The sequence below is a fragment of the Pristis pectinata genome, chromosome 23 (genome assembly GCF_009764475.1).
Source record: "Pristis pectinata isolate sPriPec2 chromosome 23, sPriPec2.1.pri, whole genome shotgun sequence".
NCBI classification, from domain to species: domain Eukaryota; kingdom Metazoa; phylum Chordata; class Chondrichthyes; order Rhinopristiformes; family Pristidae; genus Pristis; species Pristis pectinata.
Window position 1 is genome coordinate 1,962,620 of NC_067427.1, and position 26,155 is coordinate 1,988,774.

The 26,155-nt window shown below is 46.1% G+C and overlaps 1 protein-coding gene across 1 annotated transcript; it reads right to left on the bottom strand.

The window, feature by feature from the left end:
* Window positions 1–1,736: 1,736 nt before the first annotated feature.
* Window positions 1,737–25,696, bottom strand: LOC127582110 (probable G-protein coupled receptor 82). Its single transcript, XM_052037135.1, has 2 exons — window positions 25,597–25,696; window positions 1,737–5,325 (listed from the first exon to the last, which is right to left on the bottom strand). Exon 2 carries the CDS (start codon window positions 5,319–5,321, stop codon window positions 4,326–4,328), a length of 996 nt encoding a protein of 331 aa, XP_051893095.1. The 5' UTR covers window positions 5,322–5,325; window positions 25,597–25,696; the 3' UTR covers window positions 1,737–4,325.
* Window positions 25,697–26,155: the final 459 nt, after the last annotated feature.

Below are 26,155 nucleotides of genomic sequence, written 5' to 3' on the forward strand. Positions count from 1 at the left end.
GTTAAATAACCACCGTATCTGGTGCTTTAATCTGAAGTGGTGGACACTGAAGTGTAACTGAGTGGATATATCCTTTAGGAACAATAATCTTATTGAAAGACAGATGCTGAAACCTAGAGCAAAAAAAACAAAATGCTGGAGGAACTCGGCGGGTCAGGCAGCATCTGTGGAGGGAAACGGACAGTCAACGTTTTGGGTCGAGACCCTTCATCAGGATTGGAGTTTTACTTAGTTGTACGGAGGTTTCCCTGACTAAACACATGATCGAAATCCATTCCCTGTGGACAGATCAATCAAGATTTTCCTCGTCTGGTTCCAGTCTCTGCATCGCTGCTGAGGCGGGATACCCAGTGAGGGTGGTCCGCAAGGTCAGACCAGGAAATCCTCTCCCAGTCAGGACCGTGAACACTCTGGGTGTGACACATCCGATTCAGGATCAAACACCACAAAATCTTCAAACCAGTTATCATCATTATTTATATTCCCTACCACAAAATGAGAATGATTTTGTGATCAATTCTTCTTCAGAATAAGATTCAATTCTTTGGCAATCATAATTGTCAACCTTCATCGAATTGGGAAATATTTTTGCTCAATCTCACCTGAACATAAAAAGGCTAAGAATGGTTGCTGTTCTCTGTGGTTGATGTATACGTACATTGACTTCCATTCCTCCAGCTCCAGTACATCCTCGACATTTCTATGCTATTCATTTTTGGAGCCCGTCCAGATATTACTCAAGCTCTGAAGTCCTCCATAAATAATCCTTGAACAAGGTTGTATCCCTACACAGCCAAGATCTAAAGAGACACCAACACAAACTTGTAAGCTTGCTCATTGGAATCACAAATTGTCATATTTTCCAGCATTCGAAGAGTGGAGAATTAACATGTTGAACCAGACCTTCGATCTACAAAACAGGTTTATTAAAAGCAAAGAAAAGTAGGCTACAGTAGGAAGTCACTACAGCTATTTTTTGTGATTATTTCTTGTACTTTCTCAACCACAACAGTTAAGGAAATGCAACACTTCACTAATTAACACAGCGCAACTGAAATTGGAGCACCATTTGTAATGTTAATTGCACCTGAAGTTTAATTTGCCAACAGGGACTCTCAAGCTTTCCACCTCAAAATGATTCACCTTTGGTGTTCAACTCCAAAGGTGGGGTTTTAGGAAGATAGAATTGTGCAGGGTCATTGAAAATTGATTGTATTCAGCTTTGAGGGGAAACATACATCCTGTTGTGGTGTGCCTTTTTCATTTTGCAATGAAAGTTTATTGCATTTACTTAATGCTCTAAACCCTGGGCAGAAATGGATGGTCCTGAGGATCCTCTGTGGCTCAGCTCAACAGCCACATCCCTCAAATATCAATACACGGAATGTTCTCGTGTATCAACCAAATATCAAAGGCAAGTTTCTGTATTCTGAGGGTTGTGAGAGCATTCACCAGGCAACAGTGTGAACCAACATGGATGTAAAGGGCCAAATGTCCTCCTGCTGTGCTGCAATGATTCCATGAACCGGTCATGGTGGAAAGACTACAACTCTTAATCTCATTTTGAGTTTAAATGTGTTGTGACATTAGCCTAACATTGCACTCTAGTATAATCATCATAAAATATTTTATCAGTGAAAGATCCAAGCAAACTATAACATTAAGGCAAATGGACACAACTAATGGCTTTCCAACCATTGAATGTCCAGGAAACTGGATAATTATCAAGCTAATTAAGAAATTCAATGTACTATCTCACTCTAAAGCCATCCCCACTTCAATTCATCTGTTGGTTTGTGTCCAAAAAACCATTTTCTGTGATGATCTCAACTAATAAATTCTGGGAGAGGTAAAAGCTGGCTTCTCATGTGTGGAGTTTGTACGTTCTCCCTGCGACCGCGTGGGTTTCCCCTGGGTGCTCCGGTTTCCTCCCACATCCCAAAGATGGTAGGTTAGTTGGCTGCTGTAAATTGCCTCAAGTATAGGACAGTGATAGAATCTGGGGGGGCTTGATGGGAATGTAGGGAGAATGGATTATATGGAGAACTAATGGAGAATAGGATTGTTCTGTGAGCCGGTATAGACTCAATGGTCCAAAAAGGAAACATAACTTGGCAGAGTTGTGGACAGTGAGGAAGGTTACCGAAGGATTCAGCAGGATATAGACCAGTTGGAAATGTGGGCAGAGAAATGGCAGATGCAGTTTAATACAGATAAGTGTTAGGTGATGCACTTTGGGAGGTCAAATGTAGGAGGAACAGATACAGTAAATGGCAGGACCTTTAAGAGCATTGATGTACAGAGGGATCTTGTGATGCAAGTCCATAGCTCTGTGAAAGTGGCAACACTAATGGATAGGGTGGTAAAGAAGGCATACAGCATACTTGCCTTCATCATTCGTGCTGACTATAAAAGCCGGGAAGTCATGTTGCAGCTGTATAAAACCTTGGTTAGACTGCATTTGGATTGTTGTGTGCAGTTCTGGTCGCCCCATTACAGGAAAGATGTGGAGGCTTTGGAGAGGGTGCAGAAGAGGCTCACCAGAATGCTGCCTGGATTAGAGAGTATTAGCCTTAAGGAAAAGTTAGACAGATTGGACTGTTTTCCTCTGGGGTATTGGAGGCTGAGGGGAGACCTGACAGAAGTACGTACAATAATGAGAGGCAGAGAAAGGTTAGTTAGAGTCCTTCTCACAGGGAATGCACTGCCAGGGGAAGTGATGGAGGCAGGTATGACAGCATTTAGACAGGCACATGAACGGGCAGAGAATGGAGGGAATACGGACCATGTGCAGGCAGGTGGGATTAGTTTAGATTGGCATCATGGTCAGCACAGGTATTGTGGGCTGAAGGGCCTGTTCCTGTGCTGTCCAGTCCTGTGTCATTTGGAACCATAGATTTGTGATGCAGGACTTGGCTGATGAGATGAATGCTTTGAGGCCAACATTCTTCTGTATGATTTGGCACCATTAGTTTGCGATGGCACAGCTTCCATATCCCTCGGTGATATTGGTCCCTCCCTGTTCCACTCCCCCACCCACACACCAAAATACAATGCCACTGCCCACAGGTAATTTTAGCTTTAACACATTTGAGGAAAGTCATGTCATTTCTCAGAGTAAGATGTTGTTCCTTTATTTTCCCATAATTATTTCCATATTGCCTTATGTCATAGAAGGAGGCCAATCAGCCCATTGAGTCTATGCCAGCCCTCAAAGCAATGCCATCAGTCCCATTTCCCCGTTTCCCTGTAATGTAATCTCTCACACCTGCCCGTTAACATCACCCCCCCCCCCCCCCACCGATTCTCCCCCACACACACCAGGGGTGATTCACAGAAGCAAAGTGATCTAACAAGCTGCACTTCTTTGGGGTGTAGAAAGAAACAGGAGCACCCGGGGGAAGCCACACAACGGGCATGTTGCAGTGAAAAGATATTCCACACAGGTCACCAACCACTGCCACAGAGAGAAAACCACCTCATGGTATGGTCCCTAATATTTCTGTTGGAATTACATTGAAGCATTGTCCGTCAGTAATGTTCCTGTAAGCTTGCCTCCTTGATGTCAATGATGTTCCAGACTGGCTCTTCCCCATTTCCCTCTCCATAGGTTACCTCCCTGCTGCCTACATGGGCCGTGGCTGGTGGCTGCGTGAGACTTGGACACTTAGAACCCAGCACAAGGGGACTACGCTCACTGGGGTTGAAATTAAAAGATTACCTGGTGACTTGATCCAAGTTTTCAGGTACTGGAAGGAACTGATAGGGTCGAGAGATAGTGATTGCTCAGGAATTCTAGGGCCGGGGGACAAACTTCAGATTCACAGGGTTCATGAGTTCAGGAAGAGTTCTACGTGTAATAGGTGAGGGAATTTGGAACTCATTTCTGCTGGTGAAATTAATGTTGAGTCAAGAGTTAATTTTAAATTTGAGATTGACGGACATTTGTTCATATTTGGGGCTTTGGGACAAGCTGGGGATGTGGAGGTGAAAGTTATGATCTGGTGGAGTAGTGGGACAGGCCAGAGGAGTCGATATCCTACAGTTGATGGAACTCCCAGCTAGAAAGTGGAAGCACAGCTGACTTTTTTTCTGAGGCAGTGTCACCGCTTTTCCTGGTTTCTGAATCGCTCATTGATCTAGATTCAATCCCTGGTTTTGTCTAAAGGGGAGGTTTGCTTGAGGCGATGGTGACATCATTGTCCCAATGCCCCAGTGACTGGGACGTCCATGACAACAATGGTTCTCTATGGTTACTAACCCTCTGGTTAGGTCAGTCTGACCAGCCAGGAACTACAGGCCATGATTTGCCGTGGGAGCCCGCATTAACTGCTCCTCTCCCTCTTGCTCCCACGCTTGACGAAGGACTTTGAGAGGAGGAAGTAGAGGATGGGGTCCAGACAGCTGCTGAGTGAGACCAGACAGAGGGTGATGAGCTTGACGTGGTGAGTCTGCTGCAGCCAGAGGCAGCTGCTGTTGTGGGACCTGTGCAGCCCAGCAACAATCTGATAGACATGGTAAGGTAGGTGGCAGACGATGAAGCCCGTCATCGCACCGATGATGATCATCTGCGCCCGGATGTGGATGACACGGTTGCGTTGGCTGAGTTTCTTCTTCCTCACGGTGCACAGTTCCAGCGCGATGGAGGCGTAGGAGAAGGCAAACATCACCAGCAGGAGCAGGAATATCACCGCCACCGTCACAAAGGCATTGGCAGACACCCGCTTGCCGTATTGCAGCTGAATGTTGTAACAGACGGCACCTGCGACCAGCTTCACTTCCCTGAAGAAGTAGTTCAGGTTCAGTATGAGGATGGGGATGATCGTCACGATCCAGGTGATCACACAGGCACACTGGGCAAAGCTGGTGTTGTAGAACTTGTTCAGGTGCTTGCTGTTGGGCTTCACGATCATGGCGTAGCGGCTGATGCTGATGAAGGCGAGGAACATGGTGCTGCAGCTGACGGTGTAGTAGAAGCTGGAGTTAATGATGATCATGGTGGTGGCACAGATGGGAGAGCTCTCCCTCCACAGGTCCCCTACCAACAGCAGGGCGACGCGAAAGGGGAGGGTCAGGCAGCTGATGAGGTCGGCTGCAGCCAGGTTAATCAGATACACCAGGATCCCGTGCTTCCTGTATTGCTTCAGGAACATCCACAGAGCCATGATGTTGGCAGGGACACCAACAAATATGATGAAGGAGTAGAGCACAGGGAGGACCACCTTCTCCAGCCGGCCGCTGGTCAGGTTACAGACCGGCTCCGGGCTCACCTTACCCGTCACGTTCATCGTCCAGGGCGAGAGGAGGCTTTGTGATGCCATTGAGCTGGAAGGAAATGGCAGAGGAATTAAACCATCGCCTTGTGTCGGGAGAAGACACACTAAACCTGCCAGGTGTATCAGAGAGTTGAGGGCCCATTGAGAATGAGGGAGTGAGGGAACGCCAGACAGCAGGATGGGAGAAATGTTGGGCTTGAAGGCTGATCAGTCCCCAGGACCCAAAGATCTAGATCCAGAACGTTGAAAGAGGTGGTTTTAGAGAGTGGATGCCCTGGTTATCATCTTCCTGGGTTCTGTAGAGTCTGGAATGGTTCCTGTATAGTGGAGCATAACAAATGTCACCCCACTCTGCTGCAGTCCTTTCAGGAGGTAGTTAGTGGGATAGATAGTAGATAGAACACAGAACAGTACAGCACAGTGCAGGCCCTTCGGCCCACAATGTTGTGCCGACCGATATAAACCGTATCCCCATTCAATCTATCCCCTTCTCTACTTCACCTCCCAGAACCCTCTATTTTTCTTTCGTCCATGTGCCTATCCAATAGTCTCTTAAATGTCCCTATTGTATAGGCCCCTACCACCCCCCAGCAGTGTGTTCCAGGCACCCACCACTCTCTGTGTAAAAAACCTACCTCTGACATCCCCCCTGAACTTTCCTCCATGCACCTTAAACGGGTGACCTCTAGTATTGGCCATTCCCATCCTGGGGAAAAGATGCTGGCTGTCCACCCTGTCTATGCCTCTCATAATCTTATACACCTCTATCAAGTCTCCTCTCATCCTCCATCGTTCCAAAGAGAAAAGCCCTAGCTTGCTCAACCTTTCCTCATAAGACATGCTCTCCAACCCAGGCAGCATCCTTGTAAGTCTCCTCTGCACCCTCTCCAAAGCTTCCACATCCTTTCTATAATGTGGTGACTGGAACTGATCACAATATTCCAGGTGTGGTCTAACCAGGATCTTACAGAGCTGCAACATCACCTCTCAGCTCTTGAACTCAATCCCCCGGCTAATGAAGGCCAGCACACCATATGTCTTCTTAACCACCCTATCCACGTGAGGCAACTTTGAGGGATCTATGGATGTGGACCCCAAGATCTCTCTGTTTCTCCACACTGCTAGGAATCCTGCCATTAACCATGTACTCTGCTTTCAAGTTCATTCTTCCAAAGTGTATCACTTCATACTTCTCCGGATCGAACTCCATCTGCCACTTCTCCACCCAGCTCTGCATCCTGTCTAAATCTCGTTGCATCCTACAACCTTCTTCACTTTCTACTAAACCACAAACCTTCGTGTCATCTGCAAACTTACCAACCCATCCTTCCACTTCCTCATCCGAATCAATAAAGGGGATAACGGGGAACCAAAGGGTGTGGTGTATCTGTATTTCCAGAAGGTTTCACGCAGGAGGCTGGTTAACAAGGTTAGAGCATCTGAAAACAGGTGTCATGGACCAACGTGGACTGGGAATTGGTCATTGGACAGAAAGCAAAGTGTGTGTTTGAATGGATCTGCCTGGGGTTGGCATGCTGTGACTGGTGGCACACAGCAGGGATCGGTTCTCGGGACCCAGCCACTCACAAACTGTGCTAACCTCTGGTGAGAGGATGAAATGTCACGCTGTGAGGTTTGCTGACGTTGTGGGCTGTGAGGAGGGAGGAAGGTATAGAGGCTTCGGGGGGTGGGGGGGGAGATGGACAAGCTGAGTGAACGGGGTAAATGGCATGTAACATGGGAAAACGCAAGGTCATTTGCTTTGGGGCACACAACAGAGCAGCACCTTAAACAAAGGCAGATTGTGTTGCATTGATGCTCAAAGGGGAGCGGACTGTCCTTGTACCAAGTCACAGAAGAACAACACGCAGGTGCAGCAAGCGATCGGGAGGACAAGTGGCCTGCTGGTGTTTCCAAGCAGAGGGTTTGATTACAGGAGTAAACAAGTCTTATTGCAGCTGTACCAGAGCTGGATAAAACCACACATTGTGTCGAATCTTGGTCTCCTTACCCAAGAGAGGATGTACTTGTCATGGAGGGAGTGTGGTGCAGGTTAACCAGACCGGTTGTGGGGATGGCGGGTTTGCCGTACGAGGAGAGGATGAGTCGACCTGGACTTGATCCTCTAGTGTTTAAAAAAAAGATTGCACTAAAACAGTGTGAGCAGTTTTGGGCCCCGTATCTAAGGAAGGATGTGCTGGCATTGGAGAGGGTCCAGAGGAAGTTCACGAGAATGATCCTGGGATGAAAGGGTTAACGTGTGAGGAGCATTTGATGTCTCTGGTCCTGCACTCATTGGAGATGAGGGGGGATCTCATTGAAATCTACTGAATATTGAAAGGCCTGGATAGAGCGGACATGGAGATGAGATAAGATTTCTTTATTAGTCACACGTACATTGAAAACACAGTGAAATGCATCTTTTGCATAGAGTGTTTCTGGGGGCAGCCACAAGTGTCACCACGTTTCCGGCCCCAACATAGCATGCCCACAACTTCCTAACCTGTACGTCTTTGGAATGTGGGAGGAAACCAGAGCACCTGGAGGAAACCCACGCAGACATGGGGAGGACGTACAGACTCCTTACAGACAGTGGCCAGAATTGAACCTGGGTTTCCAGTAGTGGGAGAGTCCAGGACCAGAGGGCACAGTCTCAAAGTAAGAGGATGTCCCTTTAGAACTGAGATGAGGCGGAATATCTTTAGCCAGAGGGAGGTGAATCTGTGGAATTCGTTGCCACAGAGGGCTGTGGAGGCCAAGTCATTGGGTGTATTTAAGGCAGAGGTTGATGGGTTCTTGATTAGTAAGGGCATCAAAGGTTACGGGGAGAAGGCAGGAGAATGGGGTTGAGAGGGAAAAATAAATCAGCCGTGATGGAATTATGGATTAGACTCAATGGGCCGAATGGCGTAATTCTGCTCCTAAAGTTTACAAAATCCATCAAGGACTTGGCAGGCTGGATGCAGGCAGGGTGTTTCTCCTGACTGAGGAGTCAAGGACTGGGGGAAGCAGTTTGAGAACAAGGGAAAGGCCATTGAGGACTGAGACATGGAGACATTTCCTCACTCAGTGGGCAGTGAACGTTTGGAATGTTCTCTGCCCAGCAACTCAGTCATTGTGTTAATTCAAAACAGAGGTGGGTGCATTTCTGGGCATGACAGCATCGGGGGATACGGGGACAGGCAAAGGGGACTGTGGTGGAAGATCAGCCATGACCTTGATAAATGGCAGAGTAGACTCGAGGGGCTGAATTGTCACCTCCTGTTTCCTCTGGAGCAGAAAACACGACCGACTCTGCCAGTCCCTCAGTGACCAACCCTGTTCAGCGTAGCTGCAACAACCCCACTGTGCGACTCTTGAGGCATTCCAAGGACCTGTTTGTGAGCTGGGAAAGGAAGGTCATGTGGTTCAGTGGAGACTGCTGATTGGCCGAATGACACTGTCCAACAACATGCGTCGTACCTTGAGGAGGATCCGTGCCTTCCCGTGGAGGCCTTTGTCAGCTTTGCTCCTTCAGGTTTGACCTGATCTAATTCTACATTGAGATGAAGAATCCCATCACATGCCGAGTGGCATCACAGCCTCCAGCAGCAACCACCATGACAATCACTCCAACATGGCCCTTGGGGAGTGAGACCAGGAAGGATTCATTTGTTTCCTTCCCCTGTGTCACTGGGTAAAAGGTGGTTGAAAGTGGAAGGCTAGACAACCAGTGACAATAAAGAATTCATCAATGGATTGGAAATATTAGCAGCCCCATCCCTGTGGGACCTGCCGACAGAGAGGTAAAGGATAATTCAACATCCAGTAGAAGGTCAATACTTACAGACCAATACCTACAGTGTGTACACTGGCCATTTTATTTACTTATTCCTCCACAGAATGTGGGCAAATGACAGTGCCAGCATCAATTGCCACCCCTATTTGCCTTTGATCAATGGCTTGCAAGGACCATTGGTGTGAGTCTGTAGTCAAATGGGGAGCAGACAGTGTCGGGACAGTGTGTTCCCTTCCTGTAGCAAGGACATCAGTGAACCAGATGGGTGCCCCTGCAGCAGCTTCACAGCCCTTCCTGCATTGTTTCATTACTTGAAATGTTAAATTCCAAGGGTGGTGGTTGGGTTTGAACTCATGACTCCAGGCCTTGTGATCTCGTCTCCCAACCTGACCACCATGCTACCATACCATTGCAGCAGCCTTTTTTGGTAAGAAAGTTAAAAGTATAACAACTTTCTTCAAACAAACATTACATCTGTTATTGGAAACGTTGAGTAGGTGTTTCAGCGATGGCTACTAGTGGAGGAGGAGATCACCATCTTGTTCATCATAACACAGAGGAACAAAATACCACATTTATGAAATAAAAACAGAAGTTGCTGTAAGTGGCGTGTGAGCACATCTTTGGCGAAAGGTCATCAACCTAAAGGTTAACTCTGTACGTCTCCCCATGGATCTGCTGGGGATTTCCAACATTTTCTCTTTTTTTATTTCACAAGCCAACTCATTCCTCTTTAAGTGACGATTCATCACCATTACCGCAAACTGATTACACAAAGATGGAAGATATTGAGAGACAGCACAGATCAGCAGGCACTTGTGGAGACAGGATAGCTTATGATTTGGGAAGAAGCTCCTTCACAGCACACCGGACTTCACAACAAACCAGAGCCTAAATGTTTAACCTAACAATTCATCAGTTTGACCGCAACAAGTCAACAAAAATATCCATCATAGTTTGAGAAAGGAAGTACTGTCTGTGCAGAACCTTCACATGACCTGTGGTTTGCAATGGTACTTCTCAAAATGCAAATACCCTTCTAACCCCTCTCCCGTCAGCCAGCCGGTGGGCTGTGTTTCTTGCTACAGTTATAAACGGTAAAAGCAGAAAATGCTGGAAACACTCAGCAGGTCAGGCTGCATCTGTGGGAAGGGAAACAACGTTAAAGTTCAGGTCAAAGACCCTTCAACAGAACTCAAATTTCTTTTTATTTTCACAATTTTAATAGATGTCTTCAATTCCAGCCTAAAAGTTTTAAAGCCAGTGCTACAAGCACTAGGGATGCTTAGAGAAGAGTTCTGATTTACTGTTGGTTTCAACACTGTGTGATGTTCAAACCGAAAGCCACTGAAAGAAACACGGGAAAAGTTCTGATATTCTCCCTTACTTGGGTACCTCTCGTTTAGTATTATCCAGAACTGAAATTTCATGGTTAATTTTCTACCCAAGTTCTGAAAAGATTTTGCGCCCAGCAAATGTAAGATTTATCACCTATGCCAATCTCACTGACTGGTAAACAGGAAACCATCACTCAGAACCACAGTAATTGATTTTTTGCAGAATCTTGATTATGGTTTTCAAAGGTGTAATTTCTGCTAAATCAAACATTTTAGTTAAGGATCGATATAAATGTGAAGAAGTACTTTAAGATCTTCAAAGTATATAATATCCTTGCAGAACAATGTAAAAAACCCATCCTGACAGTCACTTTAGTTTTAAATACGTTGCTTCTTTTGTTCTGTTCCAGGATCTGTACAATTTGCTGAGGAACATCGGTGCACAATAAGGTGCCTGATGTCAATACAATTGGTTAGAGCAATGTCTAAGTTCTGTGTACAGGACCAGCAGTCTCTGACTCAGGTCCCACAGGTAATCCAATGTACTTTACCCTAACATTTAGCCTTCAACACAGAAGCCAGTCTCCAGCTAATTCAATTCACTATATCAGGAAGTGGCCGAGAGCAATGGGTGCAGGGGAGTCTATGGGATCAGACAGCAACACATCTGTAGGATTGAAGACCAGCACTCCACGATGAGCTGTGCCTCTTGCCAAGCTGTTCCATTGCACTTACAACACCGACATCTCCCCCACAGTGCAGGAAGTAGCCCAGGTTGTACCATACATAAAAGGAAAGATAAATCCATTCTGGCTAATTACCTCCCAGTCAGTCTTCTCTCAGTCATCAGCAAAGTGTTGGAAGGTGTTATCAACGGTGCAGCAAGCAGCACTTCCTCAACAATAACCTCCTCACCGATGCCCAGCCTGGGTTTCACCAGGACCACTGGGCTCCAGACCTCATCACAACCGTGGTCCAAGCGGACCAAAGAGCTGGACTCCAGAGGTGAGGTTGAAGTGTAGCTTCATGAAGCCCTGGTAAAACTGGGCATCAATGGGAAAATCTCCAGTGGTTGGAGTCATAGCATGCACAATAGATCAATAGCCTGAGGGTCACCATTAGCCAGAAACTCAGCCTTACATACCAGAGCAGGTCAGAGGCTGGGTATCCTGTGGTGAATAACTCACCTCCTGACACCCAAATTCTACAGGCACAAGTCAGGAATGTCATGGAGTAATCTTCACTTGCACGGATGAGTGCATTTCCGACAACTCTCAAGAAGCTCAAACCATCCAGGACAAAGCAGCTCATTCGATTAGCATCCCATCCACCAGCCCAAACACCCCCTCCCTCCACCACCAACACGAGTGGCTGCCGTGTGTACCGTTGACAAGATCACTGCAGTTATTCACCCAGGCCACTCCGACAGCAATTCCCACACCATGAAGTCTACCACCAAGGACACAGGCAGTGGGCGCATGGGAACACCACCACCTGCAGCTTCCCCTTCAGGTCACACACACCACCCTGAAACAAGTCGCTGACCTTTCATAGTCGCTGGGTCTAAATCCCAGAACTCCCTCCCCAACCATTCTAGACCAGGAGGACTGCAGCAGCTCAAGAAAGGTGGCTCACCCCCACCTTCTGAAGGCAATTGGGAACGGGCAATATTAACCTCCTTGTTAGAGGTGCCCAGACTCTGAAAATGAACACAGAAGAAAATCTCTCCTTTATATTAACATCAGTCTGTTGGGAAGAGGAGGAACTGTTGGATCAGGGGAGGCAGTGCTCTCTGATGAACCAGTTGCTTCATTCCCTGCTGAACTAATTTGTAAAATTCCCTCTGTGAAATGGAAATTAAAGGATCATTAATGCTCTGGTGATAATTGGCACGGCTGAGATATGGTAATGCTTCACCATGTTTCAGACTGTGAGCTGAGAGACTTTGAGCCAATTCAATGGAAAGTTAACTACTTCAGGTCAGAGCAGAACCGACTTATTGGGTTATTGCTAAAATGCATGCTGCTTACTGCCAAATACAGGTTTGCTTTGAAAATAGGGATTCACTGATTGAAGTTAGATTAACATTATGCAAAAGCACAACAGTGCGTCTACATCCTCAGGAGGCTAAAGAAATTTGGCATGTCCCCTTTGACCCTTACCAACTTTTGTAGATGCATCCTATCTGGATGCATTACATCTTGGGATGGCAACTGCTCTGCTCGGTACCACAGGAAACTGCAGAGAGTTGTGGACACAGCCCAGCACATCATGGAAACCAGCTTCCCCTCCATGGACTCTGTCTACGCTTCTCACTGCCTCGGTAAAGCAGCCGGCATAATCAAAGACCCCACCCACCCCGGACGTTCTCTCTTCTCCCCCTTCCAATCGAGCAGAAGATACAAAAGCCTGAAAGCACGTACCACCAGACTCAAGGACAGCTTCAATCCCACTGTTATAAAACTATTGAATGGTCCCCTAGTACGATAAGATGGACTCTTGACCTCACAATCTACCTTGTTATGGCCTTGCACCTTATTGTCTGCCTGCACTGGACTTTCTCTGTAACTGTAACACTTTATTCTGCATTCTGTTATTGTTTTCCCTTGTACTACCTCAGTGCACTGATGTGATGAAATGATCTGTATGGACGGCATGCAAAACAAAGTTTTTCACTGTACCTTGGTACATGTGACAGTAATGAACAAATTTACTGATTACACAGTTCAGTGAGGAAATGAGCCATCACTGGGAGGATGGTCAGGAGGCAAGAGTCTGAGGGTGGAAAAGAGGAGCCAGGCCTTGATAATGGTTCCGATCTGTCAAACAAACCATGGTTTGCTCAAGAAGTCACAGCATGGATCTTCAAAGGAACAGACAGAAACAAACACGGTCTGTCACAGGAAGTCTTTGAAGAATGTTGGATGACTGAAAAATGAGGTCAAAACAAAAACTTCTTCATAGCAAAAGATTACTGAAATATGCTGAGAACTAAAGAATATCAATCCAACCCAATGTTTCCACTGTGCAGCTTCTACTAGTATTTTAGAAATGAGATCTCTCTCTCTCTGTCACACACACACACAAACATCCCATATGCTACACCTGTTCATCAAGTACCAAATAATCTCTCCTAATGATTCATTCAAAATGTTTCCTGAAATTCTTCATTCACCAATGTATTGTTCCACTAATTGAATATTTTACTATCTAAAGACTTAAATAAAATACAGGCAGTCCTGGGTCACGTAAGGGTTGTGTTCCTGAGGCCTGTCTGTAAGTAAACATCCGTTTTCTACAGCTGCCTGTATTCTATTGCTCTACATGTTCTTTCATTTCAATGAATATTCACCCTAACACTAGCCATAGTTAAAGTAACAGAATATATACTGTACCAGTCAGTAATGAATACCATGAAACATTTTATCACCATTATCACTAGCTTGAAAAATGCTTTAACATGAATCGGAGGATTTGCATAAAGTTGGGTAACTCAGGTCAATCATAACCTGGGAAGCCCCTGGACATCTATTTCACAATACCACATTTAAATGTTTTATTTTTTTTAGATATTATTTAAAGCCTGCATGCTTAACTTTTCACTGTAAGGACTCGTCCTCTCCCCAGAGCCAAGGTTGGGCCAAGTTTTTGCTGGGAGTGGAGAAATGTGATTTGACTCATCAGCTCAAACCTTCCAAACTGCCTCTGCCCCCTCTCCCCATCGATAGCGAGGGAAGATTGTTCTCAGGCTTCTTGCAGTTTTTGCTCAATTGTTTGTCAAGATTATTTAAAGCGGCATTCAAAGGCAAAATTCAACCACGGTTTACACTGAAGTTTTCTTTAAAATTCCTGAGCTTCTTTTAAGCTTAAAGGCTGTGTTTGTGCATGAAAAGCAAAATGAGATTTGGAGGATTGCAGACTTTGGAAGTTATTATGTCTGCACATTTCAGAATGCACTTGAAGTTGCCTGATGGAGGGAGAGAATGGTCTTGGACAGTGATGCAGATTGGAAGCCAAATCTCACACCATCAGCAGTTTTCTTTCCATATCCTGCCCAGTGCATTCCTACAGCTCAGACCAGGGGACCCAAAGCCAAGGCCCATCCTTCCAATTCAACTTCGGTCTCAGTTGGATTTTTAAAATGAGCAGATATTGAGAAATCCATGAGCTACAGTCACCTCAAGTCAACACCTTCAGCAGAGGAAACAAGGAGAAAATAGAGGAATAAAAAGAAAGCCTTGCAGAACTTCAGCACTTTTAACAGCCTCCTGTCATCCCAGAAATTTTAAAGGCAATGATGTAGCTGTGAAGTGCAGCCACTGTTGCCTCCTCAGGTAGCCCCTGTGTGGTCAAGGGTGGCTTGCTTCTACTCCCGGTCAGTGTGTTCTGAGGTGAGTGATGAGACTAAGATGAGGCCTGTAGACTCTGCCACAGGTGGGGCAGGAGGTAAAAGGTGGGGTGGGGTGGGTGAGTGGGCACTTGGGGATGTGTTGCACTCTTTCAGCCATCCTCACTGGGCTTTCACATGCTTCCGGGATATACACCCCAGCAGCTCATCGCCATCCCGGACACCCCTTCTCCACTCTGAGTGCTTACAGGCCAGAGATTCCCGTGGACTCCGATGGCAATGAAGGAAACACAAGGGCTAATTGGTACATAGCCAGTTCCCACATGATGGGGAAATCTATTTTAGAAATGTTGAGTACAGAAGAAAACAGGAGCAGGAGTGGGCCAGCTGGTCCCACGAGCCTGCCTCCACCCCCCCCCCCCCCCCCATTCAATATGATCGTGGCTCAGACCTCAACTCCCCTCCTGTGTCAGTATCACAGAGCCTCCAATTCTCAAAGTTTCAAAAAAGTTATCTAACCTCTCCTTAAGTACCTTCAGTGATCCGGCCTCCACACCCCCCTGGGGCAGAGAGTTCCAGAGATTCACCAGCCTCCGTGGGAAGAAGTTCCTACACACCTCAGTTTTAAGTGACCAATCCCTAGTCTTGTAACTATGTCCCCTCATTCAAGACTCCCTCACAAGAGGAACGATCTCCACACCTACCCTGTCAGGTCCCCTCAGAATCTCAAATGCTTCAGTAAGGTCACCCCTCATTCTTCTAAACGCCAAAGATTGGATGTTTTTAGCTGTGTGAGATAGGAAAACCCTCTCAGCCCAGTAAGCTCATCTGCAATGCCCCCAGTGTCTGTATATGCTCTCTTAAATAAGGGGCCAAAGCTGTGCACAGTGCTCCAAGTGCAGCTCACCAACACCCTGTACGATACTTCCTTCATTTTTAAACTCCAACACCCTAGCAATAAGTTACCTCCAACACCCTAGCACCTATATGCCATTTGTCTTCTCAGGGATTGGTCAGGACAATATTAGGTAGTCAGGGAATGAGTGGGTCCCCTTGGGGACCAAAGGGGTGATCTATGTGTGGAGTCACGAGATGTGGGCGAGGTCCTAAATGAACACTTCCCATCCGTATTCACCAAGGAGAAGGACATGGATGATAGTGGGTTGAGGGAGGGGTACATGGAAAACCTGGAACAGATCAGTATTGAGAAGATGGAGGTGTTAGACGTAATGGGACACATAAGCGTGGATAAATCTCCAGGGCCAGATGAATTCCCTCCTGGATTGCTATGAGAAACAATGGAGGAGAAAGCTGGGGCCCTGACGAAGATTTTATATCTTCATTAGCCACGGGTGAGGTACCAGAAGACTGGAGGGTAGCTAATGCTGTTCCCTTGTTTAAGGAGGGCAGCAGGGATAAGGCAGGCAACTACAGGCCAGTGAGCCTTATGTCAGTGGCAGGGAAATTATTGGAGAAAATTCCAAGGGACAGAATTTCTGTACGTTTGGAAAGGCAGGGTCTGATCAGGGATAGTCAGCACGGTTTTGTGTGCGGAGAAATCCTGTTTCATTAATTCAATTTTGAAGAGATAACTAAGCAAGCAGGGTGGTAGATGCCATCTGTGTGGACTTTAGTCAGGCATTAGACAGGATCCTGCACGGTAGGCTGGTCCAGAAAATTAAGGGACATCGGATACAAGGTGAGGTGGCTAATGGGATCCAAAACTGACCTGGTGATATGAGGCAGAGGTTGCTGGTGGAGGGACGCTTTCTAATTGAATGTCTATGAAAAGTGGTGCACTACAGGGTTTGGTGCCGGGACCCTTGTTGTTTGTGGTACAAATTGATGACCTGGATGTGAACGTAGCAGCTATGATTAGTAAGTCAGCAGACAACACAAAAACTGGAAGTGTTGTGGATAGTGAGGAAGGTTGTCCGATGTTACGGCAGGGTTTGGATCAGATATAAAGTTGGGTGGAGCATTGGCAGGTGGAATTTAATCTCCATGAGTGCAAAGTGATGCATTTTGGGGTCAAATAGGGGTAGGACACGCACAGTATATATAGTAGGGCACTAAGGAATGTCGATGAAAAGGGAGAATTTGGGGTTCAAGACCACAGTTCCCTGAAAGTGGCAACACAGGTAGACAGGGTGGTGAAGAAGCCATACGGCATGCTTGTCTTCATAGGTCGGGGCATAGAATAAAAGGCTGGGACGTTATGTTGCAACTTTACAAAACACTGGTCAGACCGCACCTGGAGCTCTGCGTGCAGTTCTGGTCACCACACTGTAGGGAGGATGTGACTGCGCTGGAGAGGGTGCAGAGGGGATTCACCGGGATGTTGCCTGGATTGGAGGACATTAGTTATAAGGAGAACCTGGATGGGCTTACATTCCCTGCATCGAAGGAGGCTGAGAGGTGACCTGATAGAGATATATAAAATTATCAGAGGCACAGATAGGGTAGACAGCCACATTCTTTTTCCAGGGATAGTGGTGTTAGAAATAAGAGGAGATAGGTTTAAGACGAGAGGAAGGAGTTTTAAAGAAGATCTGAGGTGGAAGTTTTTTTTACACAGAGAGGGGTTGATATCAGGAACGTGCTGCCAGAGGAGGTGGTGGAGTCACCAAATTTAAGCAGCATTTAGACAGGCACTTGAATAGGCAAACCATAGAAAGATATGGACCCATTGCGGACATATGATTGACCTTCTGAAGTGCCCTTGGATCTTAACGCTTTTTCTCTCCTGTTTAATCTTAATACAAAGCTGTGTGATAGGCCTCAGTTGCACTTTCTGAGTCAGTGGAAAGAGAATCACACAGATCAAGTCTTGTGGTTAAACCATTCAGTTTACGTGGTTATACCTTGTATTGCACAGGGCATGTTAATAAGACCATAAACAGCTTCTTTTTGTTAATTATTCAGTGTTGGCGTCGCTGGCATCGACAGAATTTATTGCCCAATCCCAGACTGAAGAGGGATGCAAGGGCCAACCCCATTGGTGGGTCTCAGTCACACAGAGGCCAGACCAGGTAAGGACAGCAGATTTCCTTCTTGGAAAGGCATTGGTGAACCAGGTAGGTTTGGGTTTTATGGTCACCATTACTGAAACCCTTTTTTTAATTTTCAGGTTTATTTAATTACCTGAATTTAAAATCTCCAGTCAACATGGTGGGGCTGTGAACTCAGATCCCTGGAGGAATAGTCCAAGTTCCCTGGTACTCACCCAGAAACTTAATCACTTTGTTACATGACCCTTGTTGTTAGGTCAATGTGAACAGTAACAGTTCCTGATTGCAGTGCCAAAGGTACTGAATTCACTGAGAATGAGCCCACCTTTTATGGTTATATATTGGGTCTAATATTCTGAATGTTGGTACAAATGAAATTACTCAGAACTGACTGATTCGACAGATTACTCCAAGTGTGTTGTGCTGATTGCAAAGTTCACTCACACCAACGGAACAGAGTTAATACAAGAAGTTTTCTCGTCGTTTGTTGGTTCACAACTGGTTTAGAAGTCTATGTTCACCAACCTTTGCCAGGAAACAGTTGATTGCAAAACAAGGAATGTCAATTTTCTCAGAAGACAATTCAGAAACAGAGGAAAGAGGAAGTTCAGCAGAAACGAGGGTTTGAGGACAGGAGGACGTAGGAAACAGGGACAGGAGTTGGATGTAGGACACAGGGAATAGAAGAGGCAGAAACAGGTGCAGGGGTTGGCCACTCGGCCCCTGAGGCCGCCTCTGCCATTCAATAAGATCATGATTGATCCTGTCTCTGAAGCTGACTTCCCACCACTATCCCCATCTCCCACAGGAGTCCAAACGTCTATCAATTGCAGCTTGAACTGACTCGATGATTGAAGTCCCACACCTGTCTGCGGTACAGATCAGGAAGATCCACATCTGTCTGTGCAGATCAGCTGGTGGGGTATTTGCAGATATTTTTTAACCTCTCCCTGCTTCAATCTGACGTTCCCACCTGCTTTAAGAAGACCACTAGCATCCTGGTACTTAAGTAAACAAGATAATGTGCCTTAATGACTACCGCCTGGTGGCTCTGAGGTGCTTTGAGGGGCTGGCCATGGCTCGCATCAACTCCAGCCTACCAGACAACCTCAACCCACTGCAATTCACCTACCGCCTAAACAGGTCTACAGCAGACACCATCTCCCTGGCCCTACACTCACCTCTGGAGCACCTGGACAGTAAAAACACTGATGTTAGACTATTGTTTATTGACTACAGTTCTACCTTCAATACACTGGTGCCCCACAAGGCAGTATCCTCAGCCCCCTACTCTACTCCCTATACACTCACAACTGTGTGGCCAGATTCTGCTCTAACTCCATCTACAAGTTTGCAGATGATAACATCATAGTGGGCTGAATCTCAAATAACAATGAGTCAGAGTACAGGAAGGAGATAGAGAGCTTAGTGACATGGCGTCATGACAACAACCTTTCCCTCAATGTCAGCAAAACAAAAGAGCTGGTCATTGACTTCAGGAAAGGGGGCGGTGCACATGCACCTGTCTACATCAATGGTGCTGAGGTCGAGAGGTTTAAGAACTTCAAGTTCCTGGGAGTGAACATCACCAACAGCCTGTCCTGGTCCAACCATGTAGATGCCACGGCAAAGAAAGCTCACCAGAACTTCTACTTCACCAGGAGACTAAAGAAATTTGAGATGTCCCCCTAGACCCACACCAATTTTTATCGATGCACCTTAGAAAACATCCTATCTGGATGCATCACGGCTTGGTACGGCAACTGCTATGCTCATGACTGCAAGAACTTCAGAGAGTTGTGGACACAGCCCAGCACATCACGGAAACCAGCCTCCCCTCCATGGACTCTGTCTACACTTCTCACTGCCTCAGTAAAGCAGCCAATATAATCAAAGACCCCACCCACACAGGACATTCTCTCTTCTCCCCTCTCCCATCGAGCAGAAGATACAAAAGCCTGAAAGCACGTACCTCCAGGCTCAAGGACAGCTTCTACCCCACTGTTATGACTATTGAACGGTTCCCTAGCACAATAAGATGGACTCTTGACCTCACAATCTACCTCGTTATGGCTTTGCACCTTATTGTCTGCCTGCACTGCACTTTCTCTGCAACTGTAACACTTTATTCCTGTATTCTGTTATTGTTTTCCCTTGTACTACCTCAATGCGCTGTGTAATGAATAGATCTGTATGGATGGCATGCAAAACAAGTTTCTCACTGTACATCGGTACATGTGACAATAAGAAACCAATTTACCAATTTACAGGGTTCCAAGTCAAGTGGAGTTTGTTGTCATGTGCACAGGTACGGTGAGGCACAGGTACGGTGAGGCACAGGTACGGTGAGGCACAGGTACAATGATTCACAATTCTTGGGGTATCTCTCCTTATTGAAGCTGGAGCTGCACTGTCCCAGTGTAAACAAGCCCTCAGATCTTATAAACGATGATGCTTCAATTCAGCTCTCATTTAGTTTCAACGTTTAACACAGCTTGGTGGCAGTAATGCTTTTATCGGAACATCAGAACAGAAGGATATAGCTCTGTTGGGGTTCAGCAATATTAAAATCCCACAATCCAGCCTGACACTGTGGAAGTTTGCCCAGGTGTGTTCTGTTCACAAAAGCAGCACAACTCCAACCCAGCCAATTACCCCCCAGTCAGTCTACCCTCAAACCATCAGCAAAGTGGTAGAAGGTGTTGTCAACAACGTGCCAGGCAGCACTTACTCACCAGTAACCTGCTCACCAGTGGCCAGTCTGTGTTTCACCAGGTTGCAGACCGCAGCACAGTGACCAGTGGGCTGAATTTCAGAGGTGAGTGACTCCCCTCAACATCAAGGGATTACCTGAGCGAGCGTTTGACCAACTAATGTTTGTGCCACAGAAGTGCCAGGCGGTAATCATCTCCAGCAACAAGAATCTAACCACCTACAGTATCCTTGCTGTTCAACGACATCACTATCACTGAGTCTCCCACATCACCAGCCCATTATCCAGGAACAGGTGGACCAGCCCTACAAATACCGTGGCTACAAGAGCAGGACAGAGGCCGGGGATCCTGTGGCAAGTGACTCACCTCTGGACACCACAGATCTCCCACTGTCTGTACGGAATACCTTCCACTTACCTGGCTGAGTGCATCTCCAACAGTTGGCACAAATCTTGACACCAACCAGGTCAAAGTAGCCCATATGATTGGCACCCAATTCACCACCCTGAACACCCCCCCTCCACCACCAGCACACAGCGGCCACAATGTTCACCATCCATAAGATGCACTGCACCTGCGCACCCAGGCTACCCCCAGTCTGTGACCTCTACCACCAGGAAGGACACCGTCTTCCTTCTCTCTGGTCCTCCCTCCCATCCCCACCTACACCCACTCCCCTTCTCCCTGCACTTTCCCATGCAACCGCCAGAGATGCAACACAGAGGATGGTACTTATGAGGAACGAGCTGCCAGAGGAATTGGCCAGGGCAGTTGGACAGGTACGTGGGTAGGAAAGGCTTTAGAAGGTTATGGGCCAGATGTGGGAAAATGGCACTAGACTGGACGGGCACCTTGGTTACCATGGACCAGTGGGTCTGTTTCCATGCTGTGTGACTTTATGACTCTGTGTATACTGCTTACCTTGTGCTCTTCATGCCAACAAGGAACTTCATTCCACTCTGGTGTATATGGCAATAAACTAATCTAATCTACTTTTTAACCAATGCAGGGGAATTTATGCCCAGAGATCATATTTAGATTTATTTAAATCCAGCATTTATTGCTTGTCCCTGGAAAAGGTAGTTGTAGGCTGCCTTCCTGTGCCACTGCAGAACTTCTGGTGCAAGGCAGGGAGTTCCAGGATTTAAACCCTGCTACAGTGATATATTTCTCAGCCATGATGACGTGCAGCTTGGAGGGATTCTGCAGGTGGAAGGGTAATTCTAGGTGGTAGAGTCGTGGCTTTGGAACATACTGTTGGATTAGTCTCAGCACTGGAGCGGGCTAACCTAGATTGCTGGAGCTGTACTCATTGAGAGTATTTGATCTGCTCCTGACTCATGCCTTGTAGCTGGTGGAAAGATTTTGGGGAGTTATGAGATGAGTCATGTGACATTAGCTTGCCATTTGATAACATTTGACATTTCTTGGAGACAATACAACACTTACCAGGTCACTGGAAATCAGTCATGGTATCTGCTCTCTTAACGGATCAACTTTAATTGATAGTGGTGTCACAGGTAGATGGGGGTTAAGGCATTTGGCACGCTGGCCTTCATCAGTCAGGGCACTAAGTATAGGAGTTGAGATGCTCTGTTGCAGTTGTACAAGATGTTAGTGAGGCCACACTTGGAGTATTGTGCACAGTTTTGCTCACTTGCTATTGGAAAGATGCCATTAAGCTGGAAAGAGTGTAGAGGAGATTTACGAGGATGTTGCCAGGACTCAAGGGTCTGAGTTATGGAGAGAGATTGAGCAGCCTGGGACTTTATTTATTGGAGTGTAGGAGAATGTGTGGTGATCTTATAGACGTGTATAAAATCATGAAGGGCATAGAGACGGTGAATGTGCTCAGTCTTTCTCCCAGGGTTGGGGAATGAAGAACTAGAGGACATAGGTTTAGGGTGAGAGGGGAGAGATTTAATAGGAACCTAAGGGGTAACTTTTTCACCCAGAGGGTGGTCAGTACATGGAACGAGCTGCCAGAGGAAGTGGTTGAGGCAGGTACATTAACAACATTTAAAAGTTGCTCGGACAGGTACACAGGTAGGAGAGGCTTAGAGGGATATGGGTCAAACGCAGGCAAATGGGACTGGCTCAGATGGGAGTCTTGGAGGGCACTGACCAGTTGGGCTGAAGGGCCTGTTTCTGTGCTGTGTGACTCTGTGACCCTATCAGAGCACCAATATATTGATTGTGCTATTATCTACATTCTATCATGACTGCAGTGAGTAATCTCTGTCTCAGCAGGCAGATGCTGCCACAAAATTCACAGTAATAACCCGAGACCTCTCACCTCAGAAACACTGCATTCTTATCTTCAGGCAAAAGGAAAGACATCTCTGATGGTGATTTGATTAATGCTGATTGAAGTAGGGAAAGGAAATCGGGGACTTTGATTGTGACAAGATTTTATTTTAAATGCTAAAAGACTAGTGGTAGGAAGGAAAAGAGCGGGAAAACCTCAGTAACGCTTTTGACTCTTTCCAAATCTCTCTTAAAATGCTTGGCACTTTTAATATCAGTCAGGAGTTGGTGGGGGTTGGAAAGTTCTCAGTCTGATAAACAGCTGCCTGCAACAATAGAGGCACCGGGCAGGTGGAGTGACCACACAAGGTTGATATACTTTATGGGATCTAGCAAGGTTAGAGTTTATTACACATTCCCTGAAGTTGCCCCTGTACTGAGATGACTGCTGAGCCCTTTCAGAGGATAGTTAAAAATCCAGGAGATTTACCAGGATGCTGCCTGGATTAGAGAGCATGGATTATGAGGAGAGGCTAAAGGAGCTAGGGCTTTACTCATTGGAGAGGAGGAGGATGAGGGGAGACATGATAGAGGTATGCAAGATATTGAGAGGAATAGATAGAGTGGACAGCCAGCGCCTCTTTCCCAGGGCACCAATGCTCAATACAAGAGGGCATGGCTTTAAGGTAATGGGTGGAAAGTTCAAGGGAGACGTCAGAGGGAGGTTTTTCACCCAGAGACTGGTTGGTGCATGAAATGTGCTGCCTGGGGTGGTGGTGGAGGCTGATACATTGGTCAAGTTCAAGAGATTGTTAGATAAGCATATGGAGGAATTTAAGATAGAGGGATATGTGGGAGGAAGGAGTTAGATAGTCTTAGGAGTGGTTTGAAGGTCAGCACAACATGGTGGGCCGAAGGGCCTGTATTGTGCCGTATTGTTCTATGGTTCTGTGGTTCAACCCTGTTGCAGACAAAGATTCCAGCATCTGCAGTCTCCTGTGTCTAAGCCACGTTGCTGTGTATTGGAGTTAGATATTGGCCAGACCAGGTAAGAATGACCAGTATCCTTCCCTGATGAAAATCGGTGAACCGGATGGCTTTTGAACACCTGTCTCAGAGTCACTAAACCAGCCCTCTGGAAGTTTAATTCAGTAAAATAGCTGTTAAACCATAACCCATGATATGGGGGCAATTTACACACTGCTTAGTGGGTGGAATTTACCTGAAGCGGGTGGAACTTGGACAAAAAATAATAGTCACCACAGATCGAGCCTGCACAACCTCTTTATACCAGTTTTAAAAATCTCACACCAAAACTTGTCCCTACCTATAGAGTGATTCCAGCATGCACCCACCCCCCTTACACCCACCAAGAAGACTTCACAAATTCCGTGGTTTGGGTAGTCAAGGAGACTCCAGAAATCCTGGTCACAGGAATACCAATAAGGAGACCACTGTTTTGAGGGTGTTTAAGTGATGTCTTTTTCAATTTACTGTGAAAACAAGCACTGTATTCCAGAACAATAACAGCAACAGTTCAGTCATTTAAAGATCAGTAACATGGTGAACTGGATTTATATTGGACTGGAACTGAAGTTAAACTATGTATATTTTATATTAAACCCATTTTCCACCATGTAAATCCAATGCCACCAAGTTACCACTCTTAAATACAACAAGAAATTTCTTTCAATTACCCTTTTAAGCACCATCTTAATTCATGTTCAGTGATGGGGAAATAAATTGGAAGCTTGACACTTCTTAAAATGGGTGCAGTTTTATTAGTTGGATAAATAGGGGTTCAGTCTGAAAGATTGGACGGACGGTTCAGTGTATCGCGGATCAACTATATATTTCACATCAGCAAAGTGGGAGGCCAGATGGCCCTGGGGCATTTACCCCCAGAACATGATTCCATTATTTCTGTACGTGGACAGTAGGTCCATCTAATTGTGCAACCCATGGGTGAACAGATGAAACTTTCACTTTTACAACGAAAATGCCGGCATTTCCTTCCAACTTGATCGAGTGCAGTCTATCTACACATTTTAATGCTATCAGTTGAAATATCAAAGAAAGGCATACCCTCTTTCCATCTGTCCAAAAAATGTTCTTAAACCCACAAGGTTTAGCTGCACACTTCCTGCCTTCCCCATATACTTAACGGTCCGTTCACTGCTGGTTACATTTCAGATTAAATTCTGACCGAATTTTGCTGGAACGTTTGGTTTGTAAGTACTAAATATGGAGGAAATTAAAATGAAATTCTCGTTGTGGGTAAACGTACGGGAAAGTACACCGCTAAGCACTTCTAAAAATCAGTACTGCACTGTATATAAAACTTCTATTTATATTCTCAAGATTTTCAGAGTCTCCTAAGTTTTAAGAAAATATTGTGCAGGGTATTTGCTTTTGATATGAAGAATATTGCACTCACCAACCACTGCACCTTGACACTGAGACGTCCAACAGAATGTGTTGTCCTGGGTTAAATCCTCAGCAGATGGGTTAACCATTGAATGTGGCTGATTGGCAGTTAATCAAATGGGTAAACCCAGTTTCTGATTATTGAACCGCTCACGTTGTGGAGAAGCTTCGAAGAAGCAGTTTGAACGCGGCAGCTTGTGCCAGAGATTGCAATCAAATGCTACCCATGCTCAGAACACAAGCCTACATACTCCAAACGCACAAAAGAATCTGCCTTTATATCTACAGAGTTTGCTTGTTATTTTACATTGATATTACAGTGCACATAAATCTGTTCTCCTGTTAGACTTTAACAGGTGCTCTATCGCTAAGAGGTCCAGGTTCCCGCATATTCCCAGAAGTGATTAAGTCTGGGATGTTGAGGTGGGAGATCAGGGCAAGCAGAGATTTGCACTCACCTTCCACTGAACTTTATCACACGGAGGATACAGGAATCCAATGGTTTCTGTTGTCCTGTCCAAACTGTTGGTGTGAGGCTGCCAGAGCTTGCGACCCTTCTCTGGGGATTACTCTGTCACTGAATATGAAGTAGTTTTGCAATGTTTCCTCTTGCTACTTCCTTTTGGTTTGAAATGAGCCACCAATCTCACCCTTTCAAAGTGTTTGTAAATTTTGACAACTCGAAGCACGATTCATAGCACAATTTTTGTTTTGCTGGTCGGGGTCTTGTGTCGGTTGTGGCTCAGTGGTTGCATTCCTGCTGCTGAGACACAAGTTTCTGGGTTCAGGTCCCACACAGGCTTGAGCAGAGATCCAGGCAGGAACTCCCATGCCGTATTCCAGGGGCACTGAGAGTTCCCAAAACATCAATGGCAACTTTCTTGACCAGAGTATTTCCATCAAAGGGAAAGGAATTAGGACAGGGTGTTGTTCAGAAATCAGATGGAAGCAGAAGGAGGCCATTCAGCCCATCCCGTCTGTGCCAGTTGAAAATGGTCTAATCCCATCTCCCAGCAC